Genomic DNA, 18,981 nt, shown 5'->3' on the forward strand with positions numbered 1-18,981 from the left:
CAGGGGAAGGGACCCGGCCAAGGTCCTGTGGATGCCGGCAGAGGCAGGAGAGAAGCAGCGAGCCGCTCGGAGCGTTCTGCCAACGGACCGAGGCCGCCTCTGCCTGGTGAGCCTGGGGGGCCGAGGGCGGGGAAGGGGCATCGAGTCCGGGCTGGGCCGCAGGCTCCCTTATACAAATGGAGACACTTTAAGAGGTCCCGCCAGGAAGCACAGAGGCTCAGTGAGCCAACGCCTCCTTCCCATCTAGAGCTGGCAAGGATTTCTGTCCAGCTGCTCCCCGGGTGACGGCCTTCAAGCTGCTTTGGGATCTAGGGGGGCCTCAGAGAGAAACTGAGGGCCAAGGGGGCTACGCGTGTGCATCCAACCACCCGAGTACGAGTTGGGCTGGGCAGTGAGTGGAGGCCGGCTCCTGCTCCGACTCCTGAAGTCACCAAGGGGATTGTTTTGTTCCGACCTCCCCGTGGATCTTGGAAGGTACCCAAGGAGGGAGCTCCCCAGAGCGCTAAGGGATGCTGGGGCAGCCTAGCCAGCGATAAAGGAGACCCCGACAAATCGGCCGAGAACATCCGCCAGACTGGCGAGGGAGGCCGCGGAACCGCAGGCCAGGGGCCTCCAAGTGCCCCTGAGCCCTGGGATTCGGCCGCCCAAAGCCCGACTCCAGGTACCCGAGCCCTACCCAGTACCTGGCTGGCAAAAAAGTGGCCGATGATCTTGACGATCACCTCCTCGTTCTCGTCGGGCGTCTGGTCGCGAGGCACGATGACTTCCGCGCTGGTCAAGTTTTGCAGTTCGTTCACCTGTGAGCCGGGCAGAGAGGGAGTGGGAAACTCGCAGGGAAGGGCCTCCCCCCGCCAGAGGAGTCGCAGCGGCTCCCTGGCCCGGGCCCTGGCAGGGAGGGCGTGGGAGGGAGGAGAGTGCGGACGGCAGGAGGCGCAGAGAAGGCGGCGGGGCCGGCCAGGCCCGTCCTCAGCCCCCCGCGGCCCAGAAGGAGGCAGGCCGCCCGGAGGGGCCGGAGAGGCTGCAGCCTGGGGCTGGGAGGTGCGGACTTACCCGTCAGGAGCTAGAGCAGAGCCGGAAAAGCTCCGTCTTCTCTCCAGATTTTTTTTTATAAACCATGTTACTTCCTGGAAGGATCTGGTTCGGTGCCGGGAGAAGAGACGGCATTTCAGGCAACAGCCGAGGTTGGGGGGGGGAGGGAGGGTCGTGTCTCAGTCAGACTGCCTGGAGCTGCCCCTGGGGGACGTCACTGCTCTAAGCTGATGATCCCCAGTTCTTCCCTCCTCTGGGCCCCTTCCGTAAAATGCAGGGACTGGGTAAGGGGCCTTCGGCTCTAAAGCCATGAGTGACCTACGACCCCCTGAGCTTCCACCCCGCTAGTCTCTCCTACGCTTCCTCAGCTGGGGAAGGCCGGTGGTCCTAGACGGGCCCACTGCGGGCATGGCGTCCACGGGCCTGGCATCCGCTGGCACCCTCGGGGCCCCTGGGCCCGGAACAATGCGGGAGTTCCGCCAGGCCGGCCTGGGGAGACCCCCGTGCTCCGATCCCCAGACCCGAAACCTCAAGGTCCTCCTCGTCCTCGTCTTTGTCCAGTCTCGTCAGTTCTACCTTCACATCCGTCACCTTTCAAACACATCTCACCCCTGGCTCCGCCCTCCCCGACTCGCCACCTCACCCCCCTCTCTGGCAGCGGCTGCCGGGGTGGGTGTGGGGCGGTCCCGCCTGCCTCGTCCCCTCCCCCGCCACTGCATCCTCCATTCAGCCACCACGGAAGCAATCCAGGTCCAACCACACGCCTCAGTCACACGTGATAGCCGCTTTTCAGCTGCCCCAGAAATGGGCCCAGCCCATTCACTCCAATCCTCGGGAGGTCCCAGAGGAGGGGGGCCCCGGCAGCAGGGCCCCCCGCCGAGGCAGACTCACCGTCTTGCCCCCCTTGCCGATCACGCGGCCGGCGGCCGAGGAGGGCACTCGGATGTGGGCCTTGAGCTTGACCTCCTCCTTGGGGTTAAAGAAGTTCTCCTCCTTCAGCTTCCCGAAGATCCGCCCCTGAGCCTGAGGGGACCGAGAGGACAGCCTGAGTCCGGCCCACCGCCGCGCCCGGCGCTCTGGGGGCTCCCCTGGCTTCTGCAGCGGACGCCTGCCCCCACGAGATCCTGACGTTTCACAGAAGGGACCCAGAACTCCCCCTAGGGCCCGGCCTGGACGGGACTGGGGTCACGACACTGACCTTGAACTGGGCTTCAGGGGGTCCGGTGATGATGACCATCCTCTCGCTGGCCTCGGGTCCTTCCGGGGGGGCGATCTGCAAACGCACAGCGGGGGCAAGCGGTCAGTGACCCGGCAGCGCCCGTGAAACGCGCCTACGGGGTGCGCCAAGAACCGGAAGCGAAGTCGTCTCTCGCAGATGGGGGCGCTCGAGGAGGCGTCCCTCTGAGACCGGCCAGGCCGGCTCCCCACCCCCAAAGCCGTCCTGGGCCCGTTCAGGTTTCTGCTTTCCTGCCAGAAACAACCTCCCGGGTCCCTCTTTCATAAAAAGGAAGTTCCTTTTCCGTGACTTCTCGTTAACTGCTCCTGGGAAAAATGCTGACAAATTTGACCCCGAGGACCCGCCCCAGGAAGAGTGTGTCTCCTCGCTGTGGGGCAGAGGGAAGAGCACTTGCCAGGCCACCAGCTGCGTTGGCCTCCATGCCCTTCTCGCTCCCCCAGCTCCCAGCTCTTCTGCACCTCCTAACCGCGCGCTCTGCCTCAGTTTCCCTCACAAAACTCCCACAGTCGGAGCTTCAGCGGCTCCGGATAAAAGGCGCTTCTCCTGGGCCGGACGTCCTTGCCACTCTGACCTTTCCGGACGCCGACCCCCACTGAGCCCACGCCCAGAACGGGGCTCCTCACGTCGGGCTGGTACGACCCCCCACCTGTCCCAGCCCATCCTGGCTCTCCTTGACCCTCGAGACAACTTGGTATTTACTTGGTGTGTCCACCTGTCTGTGCATGTTACCTCACCCCGAGGCCCAAGGCCAGGGAGAGAGACCCCCGGGGGCGCGGCCCAGCACGCGCTAAATTTCCGCCGGCAGAACCACGTGTTAGCTCAAGCAGCAAACACCTAGCAAGCACCTACTATGTGCCCAGGGAGTGGCCTCCGTGGCCAGAGGAAATGACCGCCAGTCTTGGGGGAGGGAAAAAACCTCAGACTTCCCTGTCCTTCCTTCCTTCCCTCAGCCCCATGAAAGCCAGACTGGGGAGCGTTAAAGCAGCAGAGAGACGGGGTTGGGGCTCCTAACGCTTCTAACGTCCGGACTCGGTGCTGACTCACGGCCTTCCGGCCCCGCCGCTGTGGCCACCCAAATGGGACAGCCCCGAGAGCTTCACTCCGGCCGGCAGGCCCCTCTCTGCCCGAGCTCCCTCCCGATGACCTGGCGCCTCATCTAGCGCAAGCTGGGGGCTCCCCCCCCCCCCGGCCGGCCCACAACAGCCTTGCTCTCCTAGCCTAAAGCCCAAATCACGTCAGCGGCTCCCTACTGTCCTGGGATCAGGTACAAGCGCCCGCTTGGCGATTCAGGCCGATTCCACACCCGACTTCCTCTCGCGCTCTCTGCCCGCCAAACTTGCCCACTGTGCCTCGGAATCGGCCCCCAGCCTCCTTCAGAGTCGCTGCCAGCCCGAGCTACTTAGGAAGGACTCGGCTTTCCTTTTCACTCCCAGCTGCTGATTCTGTCCAAAGCTTCCTGAGGGAGGAGAGTGGGCTTTCCTTTCTTCGTGTCCTTGGTGCTCAGCACAGTGCCAGGCACATGAGGGGGACCTAATCCATGCTTGTTGTCGTTTCCATCTCCCCCTTTCCCTTCTCCGTCTGGGCAAGGCCTCGAGGGCCAGGGAGGCCTGCAGCCTGACCCTGCAGTGAGCCCCACGGCACATCTGAGTCCCAGCTAAGGATGAATGGGCGCTGCCCACCTCCCAGGGCACACCGGGCCTGCCCTTGTGACAAAGGTGCCCTAGCAGCCAGATGGAGAACATGAGGGAGGCCTTGGCACAAGCAGGTTTTAAAGTAATTCAATTTCAACTAAAAGTTACTGAAAATGAGGAATAATTTTCCCCCATTCATTTATGGACGTCTTGACTAGGGATTCCGGAGTCCACGGACTCCAAGTTAAGAACTCTGAGTCTAAAAGTGTAAGAGACCCAAGAAAGCCGCCATGCTGCCATTATTGGAGAGCCAGAGGACCTTGGTTCAAAATCCCACTTCTATCACTTCTTTGCTTTGGTCCTTAAATAAATCACACTGTTTCCCTGGGCCTCAGTTTCCTTATTTGTAAAATGAGGGGTTTGACTAGATGGCCTGGTAAGTCCCTTCCTACTCAAAGACAGCTAAACTTGGAGCCAAGAGACCCAGGTCGCAATCTTTACTTGGGCAAATCACCCTGTGGTATAAGCAACATTATTATTCTCATTTTGCAGAAGAGGAAACTGAGGCACAAAATCCTTAGAGCTGGTCTAGTCAGAGCCACCCATTTCAGAGCGACAGTCCTGTCGACCCGTCTTACCCCGGGTCGGTAAATAGCAAACTGCTCGGAACTCGGCTCCCCACCCTGGCTCTGCCGCTAATGCTGCGTGATCGGGGCCGAATCGCTCTCCCCTTGTCTTATAGGAGACAAAGGCCTTCGTGCTCGAGCCACGCGCTCCTCCGGCCCCGTTCAGGACCTTTTCTCCTCCGGCACGCGCGCTGACATCAAGCTCCGGAGAAGCGCGGCCTCCGGCACCTCCGAGCCGGGAGACCCCCTGCTCCGGAACTCCAGGTGATGCTGGCATCACCGGGGTAGGCTCCCCGGCTCCCATTTAGGAAGGTTTTCTGACCTCGGGGGGGCTTCCCCTCTGAGTGAGTCCTACCCGGGCTGGGAGCACGCTGCTTAGCCGACTCCTCCTCCTCCTCCCGGGCTGGTCTTACTTGGACATGGCGTGACCCGGCCCGCCCCAAACGGACACTCTTTGAAGGCAGAGAATTTTTCACTGCCGACCTCACGTCTCCAGCCCATCTCCCAGAGCACACTCTTAAAAAGACATGGCGAAGGTAGAGCCCCGTCCTGAAGTCAGGAGGACCTGAGTCCAAGTGCGGCCTCACGAGCTGTGACTGAGCCCAACTGCCTCACCGACCCCGAAATACAGTGAAAGACTCCACGGAGTGGAAGCTCCCCGAGGGCAGGGACCGTTTGCGTTTGTCCGGCTCCGGTAGGCGCTGAGTAAGTGCGGGCCGAGCGAGCGCGCCTTCTTACCTTGATGGAGGCCCCAGCGAACCTGGCCAGCTGCTTGATGTGATGGCCCTTCTTGCCAATGATGGCGCCAACAGCTTGCGTGGGGATGAACAGGTACACCACCTCCTGCTCGGGCACCTGGGGGAGGGGGCGAGCAGAGAGAGAAACGTCACCCCGAAGGAAGGCCCGCCACCGGGCCAGAGCGGGGTGGGGCCTCGGAGGCCCCGTGCCCCCGGTTTCGAGACAAGGAGCCTGAAGCTTCCGGAGGCCTTTGCGGGCCGTCTCTCCGGCTGCCTAATCGGATGCTTGCAGAGGGCCCGGAAACCCAGAGATCTGGGGTGAGAAGGGGCCTTGTTCAACCTCCCCCAGCCTGTTTTAGAAGAGACCCAGGGAGGGGAAATGTGCTAAGGGGTGGGATTTGAACCCGGGGCTCCGGCCTCCACGGCCAGAACTCTGTCCTCTGAGCACGAGCCCGAGGAAGGTTAGATACCGGAGGCTAGTCTTCGGGACTAGGAGCGAACTAGGAGAAGGTTAGATCCCGTTTTAAGAGGCAGCCGGACAGTCCTCGCAGAATCCCGCGGCCGCGGCAGGCCCCCGCCCTGCTTGTGCCCCGGAGGCTGCCGGGCAGCAGTCGGGAGTGTGGCCAGCGGCCGGCTGAGGCGGAGAGAAGAAAGGAGGGAGGGAGGGAAGGAAGGAGCGAGAGAAGGTCATCGGGGGCTTCCGAGAGAAGTTACAAGCGTCCCGGACAGGTCAGAAAGCGAGCCCTCCCCCCGCCCCGACGCCAAGGCTTTGCCCACGAGTCCTCCTTCCGGCAGAGAGCGGGGAGATCTCTGGCGATCTCGGCCCGGCGGGGCGGTCTTTGCGCTGGTCCTGAGGCGAGGAGCCAGAGGCGTCCGTGCGGTGGCCCCCGAGCCGCGAGCTGCCTGGCCCTGGGCTCTCATCATTCCAAGAACTCCCAGACAAGAAACTCCCTCTCCCACCGAAGGTCTCAGAGACTTGCCTAGATGCAATGAGAGTTGGAGTTTCCTGTCCAGGACCACACAGCCATGACGTGCCAGGGGGCGGTGGCTCCAAGGCTGGCTCCCGACGCGCTGGCGGAGGGCCCCGGGGGGCCGAGGGGGCCTCTCCCGAGGCTTGGCGGGCGGCGGCAGACAGCACGGTCAAGGTCTGCTGCCCTCCGGCCTGCCCCCTTCTGGGCGCTTTCGGTCGGGCCCCGAGGCCGCCAACGAGGCGAGCGCCCGCCGATTCCGCGCCTTCTCCCCCGGGGAGGCGACTTTGAACGCGGAAGAGAAAGAGCCGGGACACGGGAGCTAAACGTCCCCGACAACGCCGAGCGCCCGGGGAGGACCAGCCGTCTGGGAGCCAAAGCAGTCGGACTTCGGGCTAGCCTCGGTTTCCTCATCTGGCAAATGGGGGCGACGATAGCGCTCCTCCCAAACGATCTCTACAAAGCGCCTCGCAGACGCGGAGTCGTCGACGACCGACGAGATCTCGCCTTTGGCGCCGGCCGTGTGACCCCGGGCGGCTCGTCTCCGCCCTCGGCCTGCAGGACGGAGGGGGTGCCTAGGGCCCCCCGCGGTGACGCTTTAGCCCTGGGAGGGCTCCTCTCACTGCGCCCAGTGGAGCCGTCACTCGCTCAAGGCCACCTCGGTGACAGAGCCGGGACCCGAAGGCGAGTCTCGGGACTCTCCTCCTGTGCTCGGACGGCGAGATCCCGGGTCACAGACCCGGCGCCGGAGAGGACCTCGGCTGCTACCGAATCCGACTCCATTTTACAGATGAGGAAACTCCCGGGCTCCGGAGCCAGAGCTCGCGGCTCGGACGCGCCCGGAACCAACGGGACTCGAGCCCGGGGCTTCCTGCGCCCGAGTCTCGCACCCTATCCAGCGCCCCCTGCTGCCTCTGCGTGGCAAGCGCTACAGTTGTTTGCGATAGAAAAGCACCAGAAAAACGCGAGCCTCTGAGAAAGACAGAAAAAGGCCAAGAGCAGCGTGGGGAGAGGGAGGGTCACTCACAGGGTGCTGGTGTGGGAATACGCCGATCTGGGGGGCTCCGTACAGGCCCGAGAGGTAGGCGGAGGGACTCTGGCGGGAGAGAACACAACCGTTACTGGAGGTGCCTGGGAAGGGGAGCCCGCTGCAGGATGCACACCAGCCCGCGTGCGTGCCCGCTGGAGCCCTCCTCCGCCAGCAGCACGCCGTCTCGCCGTCGCGGCCTCGGCTCGCTTCCTCCTCGCCTCGCCGGGCGGGCGTCGGCTTCCGGGAGGCCCTTCCAGCCCCCGAGGCTCCGGCCAGGGCGGCCGGGGCTCGCTGGAGAGGCTGCGCGTCCGCAGAGAGCGCTCTGAGTACAGCAGGTGGACGGAAAAAACTGTTTGGGGGGGTGCGTCATTGATAAGCCAGCGCCCACGCCCTGACAGATTTCTCTGCCCACAGCTGCCTGGGTCTCTCACCCTCTGCCTCTCGTCCCGTTCTTCCGCGACCGAGGACGCCGGGCCCTGTGGGTCTCAAAGGTTCTACGCGTGGTTGCGGCGACGCCGGGCAAACACAGAGCGTTCGGCGGACGGGGGGAGGGAGGGGAAGGGGCCGGCCCGCCGGAGGAGGGAACACGGGTCCCGGTACAGAAGAAAAGAGAAGGAAGCGGACGGGCGGGCCGGCCTGGGGAGGACGGAGGGACCGACCACACAGCGCCCATGGAGCTCTCCCTCGGCCCTGCCCGGCAAGGGCTCCCTCTTCCCACCGCGCCCTGCCTGCCTGCGACCCTGTGCTCCTCCTAAGGGAGCCTGGGCCCGGGGGTGACGGCCAAGCTCTGCCGGTCAGCCTGAGCCCCACTGGGGAGGCCCCTGGGGGCGGCCGTGGCTGGGGCAGCGCTACCTGGAGAGGTCTGTGGGAGGCCGGCCTGAGACCCCGGCCCGGAGCCCCGTCCCTCCCTCCTCACAGCCCGGCTCCGGCCTCTCCTTCAGGAGCCTATTCGAGGCCCTGCCCGGTGCCTCTCCCTGCAATGACTCTGCCCCTGAGGGTGGGGGTCCCTAGCCTGGCACACAGTCGGTGCTTAATGGACGCTCGGGCGGTAACTCGGCGTCCGCGGCCTCCCGGCCAGCCCGCAGCCTCTTCTGCTCTTGGGGACGGGCCCCCTCCCCTAAGTCTGCGGAGGGGCCTGCGCGTCTCCCCGGGACCACCACGTCCCCAGCCCTGGCTCTGCCCGACCCCAGCTCTCCGAGCCAGACTGTGAGTGACGAAGGCGGGGCTCTCGCCCGCGCTGGGGGGGCCGTGGAGGACGCACGTCCCTGGGGGGCGCCGGAGACCCTTGGGGAGGCCGGCCCTGCTCTCAGGCTCACATTCTGAGGGACTCGGAAGGAAGAAAAGCCGGGTTTTGTGGCCGAGGCGGCAGCGGGGAGCCCCGGGCCCGGTGGGGACAGAGGCTGCGAGGAGCCGGGCCGGGAAGGAGCAGAACCCGGGGCCCGCCTTGTCCTTAATGCAACCTTCGGGGCCCGGGCTTGCCCAGCAGCTGAGTGTCTGAGGTCACATTTGGACTGGGGGCCTCCCAGCCTCCCTCGGGGGTCGCTCGGAAGCCCCCGCCACGTTGCTGGCGTTCTGGGGAAGTGTCCCGGGTGCCGGGAGCCAGTGTTGACTAGTGGAGCGGCCCCCAGACGGCTGCAGAGGGAATGGCAACCAGGGAGGGCTGCCCGGAGGAGGGGGCGCCCCAAGGCGAGCCTTGAAGGCAGAGGTGGCTCGCCCACAGCCACATGCACCCGGCCAGGCCACGCCAGGAGTGAGCACCGAGATCCGAGTTCAAATCTCACCTCAGACACTTACTAGCCGTCTGGCTCTAGGCAAGTCATTTAACTTCAATTTGCCTCAGTTTCCTCAACTACACAAGCTCTCCCTCCCGGGGCTGACGTGAGGATCCAACGAGAATGTATGTGCAAAGTGCTTGGTACACAGCCGGTGCTACATAAATGTTTCTACCCTTCCTTCCCCCACCTGCAGTCGGAGGATCAATGTAGGTAATGGGTCGGAGCCGCTGGAGCCCTCCCATGCCCCGACACCCCCACCCCCTTCGCCCGCGCCTGACACTCCCCCCGCGCCTGCGGCGCGCCTATTCTAGGGGATTTTCCGAGCACCTCTCCGAGCTCTGCCCACTGGGTGAGGGCACCCGGGCAGCTCGAGCACGGCTTGCTGAGGTTTCTCGGGTGCGCAGAGGCCGGGCAGCCTGGCGCCCTCCCCCTTCCCCCCGCCCGACAGCGACAAGGGCGGCCGGAGTCACTTACAGCGAAGGGGCTGTAGGAGGCGGCGGCGGCTCCCCGGGGCCCGGCGGCCGAAGGGAGCATGGACAGGCCCGTGGAGAAGATGCCGAGGGCGCTGAGGTTCAGTCCCGGGATCAGGTGGCCCTGTTGCTGGGAGCCGAAGAAAGGGGAGAGGAAGGCGAAACCTCTTAGCTTTCTCTCCAGGGTCCGCTCAGACCCCCGGCTCACTCTCCTCTCCTGCTTCCCCGCCAACTGCCGCCATGACCCCTGCCGGGCTGAGGGCCGAGGAAGGCCCTCAGTGGGGACGGGCGGCTGGGGGCTTCCCCGTGGATGGAGGAAGGAGGAGAGGGAAGCTGCTCAGCCCGGCCCGAGGGACGGGACCAGGGCCTCAGAGCCCAGGCTGAATCAGACGGGGTCAAGTTTGTCAGAGCGGGCGTGGCCCAGGGCCCGGCACACAGCAGGCGCTCCGTAAGTGCTGCTGCCCCGCCCCCAGGGCCAGCTCTCCACATTCATGGGCCACACAGAGGCCCGAGGAGGTGCCCACCTTGTTCCTCCTGATTCTGCCCTCAGGGACCTTCCCCCTTTCCTGACCATGGCCTCCCACACTGAGCGCCTCCTTCCTCCTTCCTCCCCCTCCTTGCTCCCTCCTCCCTCCCACGGCCCGGCTGACCGCCCTTCTAACGCCCCTCCCCCCACCCCAGGGGTCTGCGGGGCCTCCTCGGGAGCTCAGGCCGCGGGGGGACTTACGTTCACGGTGGCCATGTCATTCTCAAAGGCCTCGCGGAGCTTCCTCATGATCTCCGCCTCGGCGGAGGAGCACGCCTCGATGGGCCCCTTGACCGTGATGGTTCTCTCCGGGTTGTAGATGGTCAGATCCTGCAGACTGGGACATCCCGGAGGAAAGAAAAACCGCAGGCTTTCCAAAGGATCCAAATGGGGGGAGGAGGGGGGCCAGCATGCCGCAGGGGAGCAGGGAGCACTCGGTCTGTCCGTCCTCCCAGGCCCATAAGAAGAGGAGCTCCGGGGGAGCGGGGAGCACTCGGTCTGTCCGTCCTCCCAGGCCCATAAGAAGAGGAGCTCCGGGGGAGCGGGGAGCACTCGGTCTGTCCGTCCTCCCAGGCTCATAAGAAGAGGAGCTCGGGGGGAGGGGCGCTGTCTGGTTTGGGGCCGCCGCAGAGAGGAGCACAGCAGGCACTGAAGGGAGGCTCGTGGAGCTCAGCGTCCCCTCCGGCCGGGAGCTGGGGGAGCAGAGGCAAAGGGGCGACTTACGGCGAGATGGTGATCTTGGTGCCCGTGTCCTGCTCGATCTTCTTCAGGTTCCGCCCTTCTTTGCCGATCAGCCTCCCAACCAGGCTGTTGTGGGCCAGGATCTTCAGAGGGATTTCCTCCATTCTGAAGGAAAGCGGGGGCCGTCAGTGCGGGGGGCGGCGCCCCAGAGCGACAGGGAGCCCTCCCAGGGCGCGGGCGCTGCACCTCCGAAACGATGGGGGTGGGGCCCGGGAGCCACGGTCCGAGGGGAATCTCAGGGGCCTCAGGCCCGGCCCCTCATTTTACAGATGGGGAAACCGAGGCCGGGTGAAGCGTCCCCGCCAGGGTCACAAGGGGATGGGCCAGGGGAGCGCGGGGCCCCACCGCGGCAGAGACAGTCTGGGCCCCCGACTCACGCTTTGGTCTCGTCGGCTTCTTTCTGCATGATTTCCAGGATCATCCGACAAGCCTCGCTGGCGCCCTCGGGGCTGGCGTGGATGGTCACGGGCTTCTCCGAGGCGCCCGCGTTCTCCTTCCTGTGGATGTCCACCCTGCGGCAGCACGGCGAGAAGCGGTCAGCCGGCCCGGCGGGCCCCCCACCCCCACCCGCCCCGGCAGGGGGTCTGAGAGGGGAGGGGGAAGGGCAGTGCCGGCGGGCACCGTCTGCCCAGCAAATGAAGGAGTCAGCGAAAGACAAAGAGGGAGGAAGGAAGGGGGAAGGAAGGGGGAAGGGGAGGGAAAGGGAGGGAGGAGGAAAGAAAGAAGGAGGGAGGGAAGGGGGACGTTTTCTCGGGCCACTGCCAGGGCCTCCCTTCCCTCTGCCGACGGCGGCTCCTCTTCAGCAGAGGCCCCGGGCCCATGAAACACGGCTGGGCCGGACCCGAGACCCCCGACTCGGCTAATGCAGGCTGCCCCAAGGGGGAGGCGGGGAGGCGGAGGCACTTACTTGGACTGGGTCTGCTTCGTGAGGTTCTTAATGGTCAGGCCCTCCTTTCCTATGATGGCGCCCACAAACTGGGTGGGGACGAGGATCCGGAGCGGGAAGTCCAGCTGCTTGGTGTGGGCGGGGCCCCCGGGGCTGTGGCCGTGCTCCCTGGAGGAGTAGTCCCCGCGGCGGGACCTCGGGGGGGCGTTCCCGTCCTCATCCGGGATGTAGGAGATCCGGAAGGAGTAGTTCTCAAACTGATGGCCGCTGAGCTTCTCGATGGCTCTGCGGGCGGGAGGAGGCCGGGTTACGGGGGCGGCCGGGCCGGGGGCGCGGGGAGAGGGGGGAGCTCACCACTGAGAGCGGACGCTGCACAAGGCTCAGTGTCTGCATCTGTAGAATGGGGACACCGAGACCCATCTCCCCGCCAGACCCCCTCGTTTCCCTGAGGCCCATCTCCACAAAGGAGAAAGCGCGCGGCCTCGCCCGGAGCAGCCATCTCAGCGGCCCGAGCCTCGGTTCCCCTTGCCTGGGGGTCCTCACTGCGATCTCCACCTCAGCCCGTGGGAAGGCCCCCCCACCGGCAGCCTCAGGCGGGAGCCCCTGCCCAGGGCCCGGCAGTGCTGGGTGTGGGTGTCCGGAGTCAGCCCCTGGCTGCAGACCGGCCTATGGGGCAGTGCCCCTCTGTAATGGACCCCCACCCCTCAGGGACGGACCCCCGCCCTTCTGTGCCCACCCCTTTGGGACAGACCCCTGCCCTTCTGGGACGGACCCCTGCCCTGCAGAGCTGCCCGGGGGGGAGGGGCCCTCGTCTCTGCCAAGGCCCGACCAGACCCTCCCGGCGCACTCACCCTCGGGCCTCCTCCCGGCTGGCGTAGGTGACGTTGACAACGGCGGCCTCTGTGTCTGTGTTAACTGGGGGAGAGGAAGGAGCCCTGAGCCTCAGGCCGTCCCTCCCCGGATCCCGTGCCGCGGGAGAAGCCCACCGAAGGCCGGCTGACACGGGCCGCGGCCCCGGGGAGGCAGCTCCTGCCCCTCGGGACCGTTTCTCCCGACGGCGGGACTCCGCTGATCTCCTTGCACCTCCCACCGGCTGCTGCTGGCCCCGCCCCCCGGGCCAGGGCCCCCGAGCCCGACTCCCCCCCTTCCCCCAGTGGGACCCTGCCAGGTTAACCCTGTGGGCCGGGTCCCAGGCGGCTGGGGTTAAGTGACTTGCCCAGGGTCAGAGTTAGGAGTAAGGATTTGGACTCGGGGCCTCCTGACCCCAGGGCCAGTGCTCTGTCCACCGGGCCCCCCAGCTGCCCTGAACTTCATTTCTCTAAGAAAACAGGACGCTGACGGCCTTATTTCTCCCGGGCAGCTCCCGGTGACTGTGCCTCGGTTCCTTACCTTGTTCCACGTTCTCTACTGTCCCATACTGAGCCAGAAGTCCGTCTAGTACCTGGAAGACAGAACGGAAGTTAGGGGGAGGGGCCCTGGTCCAACCCCTCCCCCCCCCCCCGGGTACAACATCCCCTTCGAGGGAGTGAAGACCACTTTCCAAAAGGGTCTTTCACAGCGTGGACGGGGAGCTCCTGGAGGAGGAGACGCCCTCCAACGGGACGGGACTTCTCGGTAAGTCTGAGGGGGCCAAAGGAGGGCTTGAATTCAGAGCCCGCGCCCCCCAGTCCCAGGCCCTTTGCCTCATTTTGGCGATCCACCTTCGGCCACAGGAGGAGGGGGCCCGGGTCAGGGGGAGACCACAGGCACTCGGCCCGGCTGGCTCTGGGCTCCGGTTCTGACTCAGACCCTTCCCAGGGGAACGGCTCGGCGCGGACCCCTCCGTGCCTTGGTTTGGTCGGAGTCAGGGACCCAGCTCTAGGCTGAGCAGCCAACGACGGGCCCCCAAGTCGTAAGGAGACCCGGGGAAGAAGGGGAAAGAGAGAAAGAGAGAGGGAGAAGGAGAGGGGGAGAGACAGAGAAGCAGAAATATTTGGAAAGGGATGGGGGGGCAAGACAAAGAAAGTGATAGGAAGTGGGGCAAAAGAAAGAGAAAAAGAACATAAAAGAAAGGAAGGCGGAGGCAGAACAAAAAGATAGAGAGGGAAAAAAGGAAGGGAAGAGTGAGTGGGAAGGACATAAAAACAAAGAAAAAAGAAAAGATATAGAGTAGATATAGAGAGATGAGAAAGCAGAGAGGGAAGGAAAAAAGAAATAATTGGAGAAAGGAAGGGAGATAAAGGGAAGAAGAAAGAAGATGGGGAGAGAGAGAGAGAAGGAAAAAAGGAGCAAGAAAAGAAACGAAGGGAAAGAGGGAGAGAGATAAAGAGGGAAAGGAAGGGGGAGGGAGGGAGATGAAAGACAAAAAGAAAGAAAAGGAGTGATGGAGAAAAAGAAATGAGAAAATAAAAGGGGAGGAAAAAGAGGAAATGGGAAGAAGGAAAGAAAAAAGATGAAGAAAAAGAAGAAGAGAGAGAGGGAAACAAGGGAAAGAGGAAGAAATGGAGGGAGGAGAAAAAAGGAGGAAAAAAGTGGGGGATTAGAGATTAGAGGGGAGCGAGAAGAGGAGAAGGAAAAAGAGATAGAAAGGGAGAGAGAGTAGAGAGCAAGAGAAGGAGATTGAGAGGAGGATGGGAGAAGAGGACAAAGGAAGGAAAGAGAGAAAAGGGAGGTCATAATAGAGAAAGATGAGACAGAGGCTAGGAAAGGAGGGAGGAAGAAAGAGAAGGAAAGAGACAGGGCAAGGATGGAGAGGGGGAGGGAGGGAGGAAAGGAAAAGAGAGGGAAGAAAGGAAAGGGAAGGGGGAAAAGAGAAAGAGGAAGTAAAAAGATGAAAGGGGAACTTGGAGAGGAGAAAAGTGAAAAGGAAGGAGAGAAGGAAAGGAAGAGATGGGGAGACAATGGAGAGGTACGGTAGAAGACGTGGAGGAAGGGAAGGAGGGAGAGACGGAGAATGAGAAACACTAAGAACTAGAGGTAAAAAGGGATGAGTGAGACAAAGAGATGAGGAGAAAGAGAAAGAGGGAGGAGAGAGACAGAGGATGAAGGGAGACAGAGGGAGAGAGAAAGAAAAGGGGGGGAAATGAGCAAAGGAGAAGGAAAAAGCGAATTAGAGTCAGAGAAAAACAAGAAGAAAAAAAGAGGGAGGAGGAAGAGGGAAGAAGGAATGGAGGAAGAGAAAAAGAAAGAGAAAGAAGCTAGGAGAGAGAAACAGGAAGAATCGGGGGAAGGGGAGGAGAGAGGGAGAAGAAAGGGACAGACATGGCTGGAGGCACAAAGGGGAAGAAGAGGAGAAGGAATGGGGGGAGAGACAAGGGGGAGGGCAGGAGAGTGAGGCAGAAAGACAAAGAGGGGGGACAGATGGAACAGAGACAGAGATAGAGGAAGAGAGACACACATAGAGAGAGGCAGAGTCTGAGACCTAGACAGATAGAGAAAGAGACAGAGATAGAAAGAAACAGACAAAAGAGACGGAGAGCAGAGGAAGAGAGACAGACAGAAAAGGGCAGAGACAGAGAGATACAGAGACACAGAGGAAGAGAGAAAAACACAGAGACACAGACAGATGAGAGATAGAGAGGCAGAGACAGACAAGAGAGAGAAAGAGATAATGAGAAGCAGAGACACAGAGAGACAAGAGGGAGAAAGAAAAGAGAAAGAGACAGAAGCAGAGACAGATTGGGGGGGGAGAGACAAATGAGAGAAACTGAGATAGAGACAGAGACACAGATAGAGACAGAGACACACATAGAGACAAAAAGACAGAGACAAAGAAACAGAGAAGAGACAGACAAGAGAGACCGAGCAGAAAAAGAAAGAAAGAGGGAGACAGAAATAGAAAGAGAGGGAGGGTTGAAGAAAAAGGAGAGGGAGGGAGGGAGGGAAGGGGAGAGAGAGAGAGAGAGAGAGAGAAAGAGAGAGAAAGAGAGAGAGAGAGAGAGAGAGAGAGAGAGAGAGAGAGAGAGAGAGAGAGAGAAAGAAATAGGGAAGGATAGAAAATGACAATGTGAGAGAGGAGGAAAGGGAGAAGAATGAGGGAGCGACAAATGGTGAAAGAAGGAAAGAAATGGAGATGGGGCAATGTTGGGAGAGAGTCCAAAACAGAGAGAGAGAGAGAGAGAGAGAGAGAGAGAGAGAGAGAGAGAGAGAGAGAGAGAGAGAGAGAGGGAGGGAGGTGAGAAATAGGGTGGAGGCAGAAGTGAGGCAACGGGGAGGGGGGGAGAAGGAGGGAGAGGGAAATGAAGGAGGAAAATGAAAACAGGAAAAAAGAGTGGAGAGGCAGTGAGGGAGAATTAAGGAGAGAAATCGAGACAGAGAAGGGAAGGGAAGGGAAATAGGGAAAAAGTCAAAGGATAAAGAAAAAGAAAGAGGGAGAGAGAAAGAAAAAGGGAGCATGGGAGTAAGATAAAAGGAAGAGAAGATGGAGAAAAGAAGGAATGGAAGGAGAGAAAGGAGAAGGTAGGAAAGGAAAAGGAGAGAAGTAGAGAGAAAAAAAAGAAAAAAAAAGAAAAAGAAAAAGAAAAAAAAGAAGTGGAGAGGCGGAGAGGAGGGGAAAAAGGAGAGAAAGGGCAGGATAGAAGGGAGACAAAAAAAGGAGAGAAGAGCAGAAATAGGGTAGGGAGAGGAGAGGAAAGGAAAGAAAGGGAGGGCAAGAGATGAGAGAATGAGAGAAAGCAATGGAGGAGAAAAAGAGGGAAAGGAGAGGTGGAGGCAGTGAGGGGCAGAGGAAAGGAGAGGAGGAAAGGTTGCAGGAGACAGAAAAGAGGGAAAAGGAGGAGAGAGAACAGGAGAGGATAGGGAATGAAGGGGAAAGAGGAAGGACAGGGAAAAGGAGACAGAGAGAGAAGATGAGATAGGAGAGGAGAAAGGGGAAAATGGGGAAGAGGAGAGAGAGAGAAGGAGGGAAAGAAGTAGATGGATAAAGAGGGGAAGCAGGAGAGAGAGATAAGGGGGAAAGAAATGAAACACGGGGAGGGAGGAGAGAGGAGGGAATGAGAATGGGGACAAGGAGGAGAGAGTGGGAAAGGGGAAGGGGGAATGAGAAATAGGGAGAGGGAAGGGAGGGGAGGAGGGGGAAATGAAAGACAGGGAGGGAGAGGGGAGGAAAGGAAATGAGAAACAGGGAGAAGAGAGGACAGGGGAGGTGGGGGAAGGAAATGAAAGCGTACAGGGGAAACAAGAAATAGGGAGAGGGGGGAAGAAACGGAGCAGGACAAATGAGAAACAGAGGGGGAGGGAGGGGAGGATATTGAAGGAAAGAGAGAAGGAGAAAAAGAGACAAAGGAAAGGAGGAAGTGAAGGAAGGAGAAAGGGAAGAGGGGAAGACAGGGAGGGAGAAAGGAGTGAGAAAAATAGGGGTGTAGACCAAGAAAGATGAGGGAAAGAGGAAAGAGTGAAGGGAAAGAGTCAAAAGAGTGTGATAGAGAGATGAAGAGAAGGAGAGAAGGGGACAGAGGCAGGGAGAGACTGAAGGACGAATGGAGAGAGAAACTAGAGGGATTGAAAGAAAGATGAGAAAGTGGGAGAGGGAGAAGAGGAGAAGGACAAACAAGAGAAAGGAAAGGGAGAGATGGAGGGAGAAAAGGGGGGGAAGGGATAGAGGGAGGAAGAAAGATATGGGGAGGGAAAGGAGAGAAGGGCAGAGAGAGGGAGGATGGAGGAAGGGGAAGAAGGGAGAGATGGAGTGAGTTAGAGGAAGAGAAACAAAGTGAAGGGAGGAGAGAATGGGCAGATAGGAGAAGGAAGAGAGGAAGAATGAGAGGAGAGATAGGATGGAGAAAGTAGCACAAGGGGAGAGGAATTATACAGGCAACATCTGAGAGGGAGAATGAGAAACAGAGGGGAAAGGAGGAAAGAGAGAGGGAGGGGAAGAAAGAGAGAGAGGGGAAGATGGGAGCAGGAGAGGAAAAAAGGGGATAGTGGGAAGGGGAGGAAAGGAGTAAGAGAGTGAGGAAAGGGAAAAGAGGAGAAGAGAGGGAAGGTGGAGAAAGAAGGAAGGAGCGAGAGGAGAGGGAAAAGGAAGAGGGAGGACAGATGGAAAGACGGGAAAGAGGGAGAACAAAAGAGAATGGGAGAAGAGGAGATGAGGGACTGAGCAAAGGGGAAAGAGCAGGATGGGAAAAGTGAGAGGCAGAGATGGAGAGAGAAAGGGAGGGGAGGGAAGGAGAAAGAGAAGAGTAAGCGGGAAAAATAGAGAAAGAGAGGGGGGAGTAGCAGTGGGGAAGAGCAAGAGAGTGTGAAAGAGAAGGAGAGATGGAGAAAGAAATAAGGGAAAGAGAAAGTGGGAAATTGGGAAGAGAGAAAGAGAGGGAGAAGAAAAAATAGTAAGAGGAAAGAAGATAGAGGGGGAGGAAAAAGGGAAAGAGAGATGGGGGATAGATAAGGCAGGGAGAGAGGGGGAGAGACAACAGACAGAGACAGTACAAGACAGAGATAGGGAGGGCACTAAAATGAGAAAGAGGAAGAAAGGGAGAGAAAGAAAAGGATGAGTGTGTGAGACAGAAACACAGAGACAGATGGGGGTGAAGAGAAAGATGGAGGGAGGAAGAGATGGAGAGGGGAGGAGGAAAAAGGGCTAGAGGGGGTCATGAGAGGGGCGGGGGGAGAGACAGGGACAGAGACCCAGGGGGAGGCAGGGCAGGGAGCGTCCGCAGCGACCGTGGGCAGGTGCTCCTGCAGGGATTGTGCTGGGAGGGGTGACCAGGTCAGAGACGCGGGTTCGGGCTCAGAAGCAGAGGCTCTAAAGCTTCCAGGGACTTAAGGGGCCCCGGCGGTCTCCCTCCCCCCACTTTCACAGGGAAGGGAGGAATTTGGATCCCTTTGGAAGCAGGGAGATTCTCTGGCTCCGAAGTCAGGGCTCTCTGGGTAAAGATCCTGGCTCTGAGCACGAGACCCCCAAGGAGGGAAGCCCAGAAAGGGGTCAGAGCCCCCGGCCTTTGCTAACCCTTGTTCTGGCTCGGCCTTAGAGGGAGCCCTCGAAGCCGCCAAGGGCAGCCCAGCCCTTTAAAGCAGGCAGGTCTCGGGGGCTGAGAGAAGGGGACCCTTGTATTTCCAACTCCTTGGACAGGAGCCCGGGCGGGGGGTGGCATGGCTCGGACCCTCAGCCGGGAGATCCCGGGTCTCCTCAATCCCAAACTGAAAAGGAAGCTAGTTCCCCTCCCCCTCCGCATCGCGCCTTTCCCCGTCACACGATCGCGGGTGGGCGTCAGGCAGCTGGACAGAAGCTGCAGAAATCCCGCAGCCGTGACCAACGTGAACCTCGCTTTTCCAGACAGGGACCCAAGACAGGTCCCGAGGGAGCCGGGGCAGCCCCCGAGCCCCGTGAGCTAAAAGACCAATGTCATCGG

At 60.9% G+C, this 18,981-nt stretch overlaps 1 protein-coding gene across 4 annotated transcripts in view; it reads right to left on the bottom strand.

Annotated features, from left to right (window-relative positions):
- Positions 1-18,981, bottom strand: part of IGF2BP2 (insulin like growth factor 2 mRNA binding protein 2) — a 106,304-nt gene that overhangs the window by 2,524 nt on the left and 84,799 nt on the right. For 2 of the 4 annotated variants that reach the window (XR_007953986.1, XM_052000054.1), the window contains exons 4-15: positions 13,046-13,097; positions 12,508-12,571; positions 11,678-11,941; positions 11,148-11,282; positions 10,753-10,875; positions 10,231-10,366; positions 9,508-9,633; positions 7,256-7,324; positions 5,262-5,378; positions 2,228-2,302; positions 1,921-2,052; positions 684-797 (exon numbers count right to left, since the gene is read on the bottom strand). Coding sequence is in view for 3 of the 4 variants with exons in the window: in XM_052000054.1 (XP_051856014.1) it covers positions 684-797; positions 1,921-2,052; positions 2,228-2,302; positions 5,262-5,378; positions 7,256-7,324; positions 9,508-9,633; positions 10,231-10,366; positions 10,753-10,875; positions 11,148-11,282; positions 11,678-11,941; positions 12,508-12,571; positions 13,046-13,097 (1,407 nt within the window). In the remaining variant the exon portion in view is untranslated. The remainder of the gene's footprint in view (positions 1-683; positions 798-1,920; positions 2,053-2,227; positions 2,303-5,261; positions 5,379-7,255; positions 7,325-9,507; positions 9,634-10,230; positions 10,367-10,752; positions 10,876-11,147; positions 11,283-11,677; positions 11,942-12,507; positions 12,572-13,045; positions 13,098-18,981) is intronic. The other 2 variants (XM_052000055.1, XM_052000056.1) reach the window with 2 other exon arrangements.

The sequence above is a fragment of the Antechinus flavipes genome, chromosome 4 (genome assembly GCF_016432865.1).
Source record: "Antechinus flavipes isolate AdamAnt ecotype Samford, QLD, Australia chromosome 4, AdamAnt_v2, whole genome shotgun sequence".
Classification (NCBI taxonomy): Eukaryota; Metazoa; Chordata; class Mammalia; order Dasyuromorphia; family Dasyuridae; genus Antechinus; species Antechinus flavipes.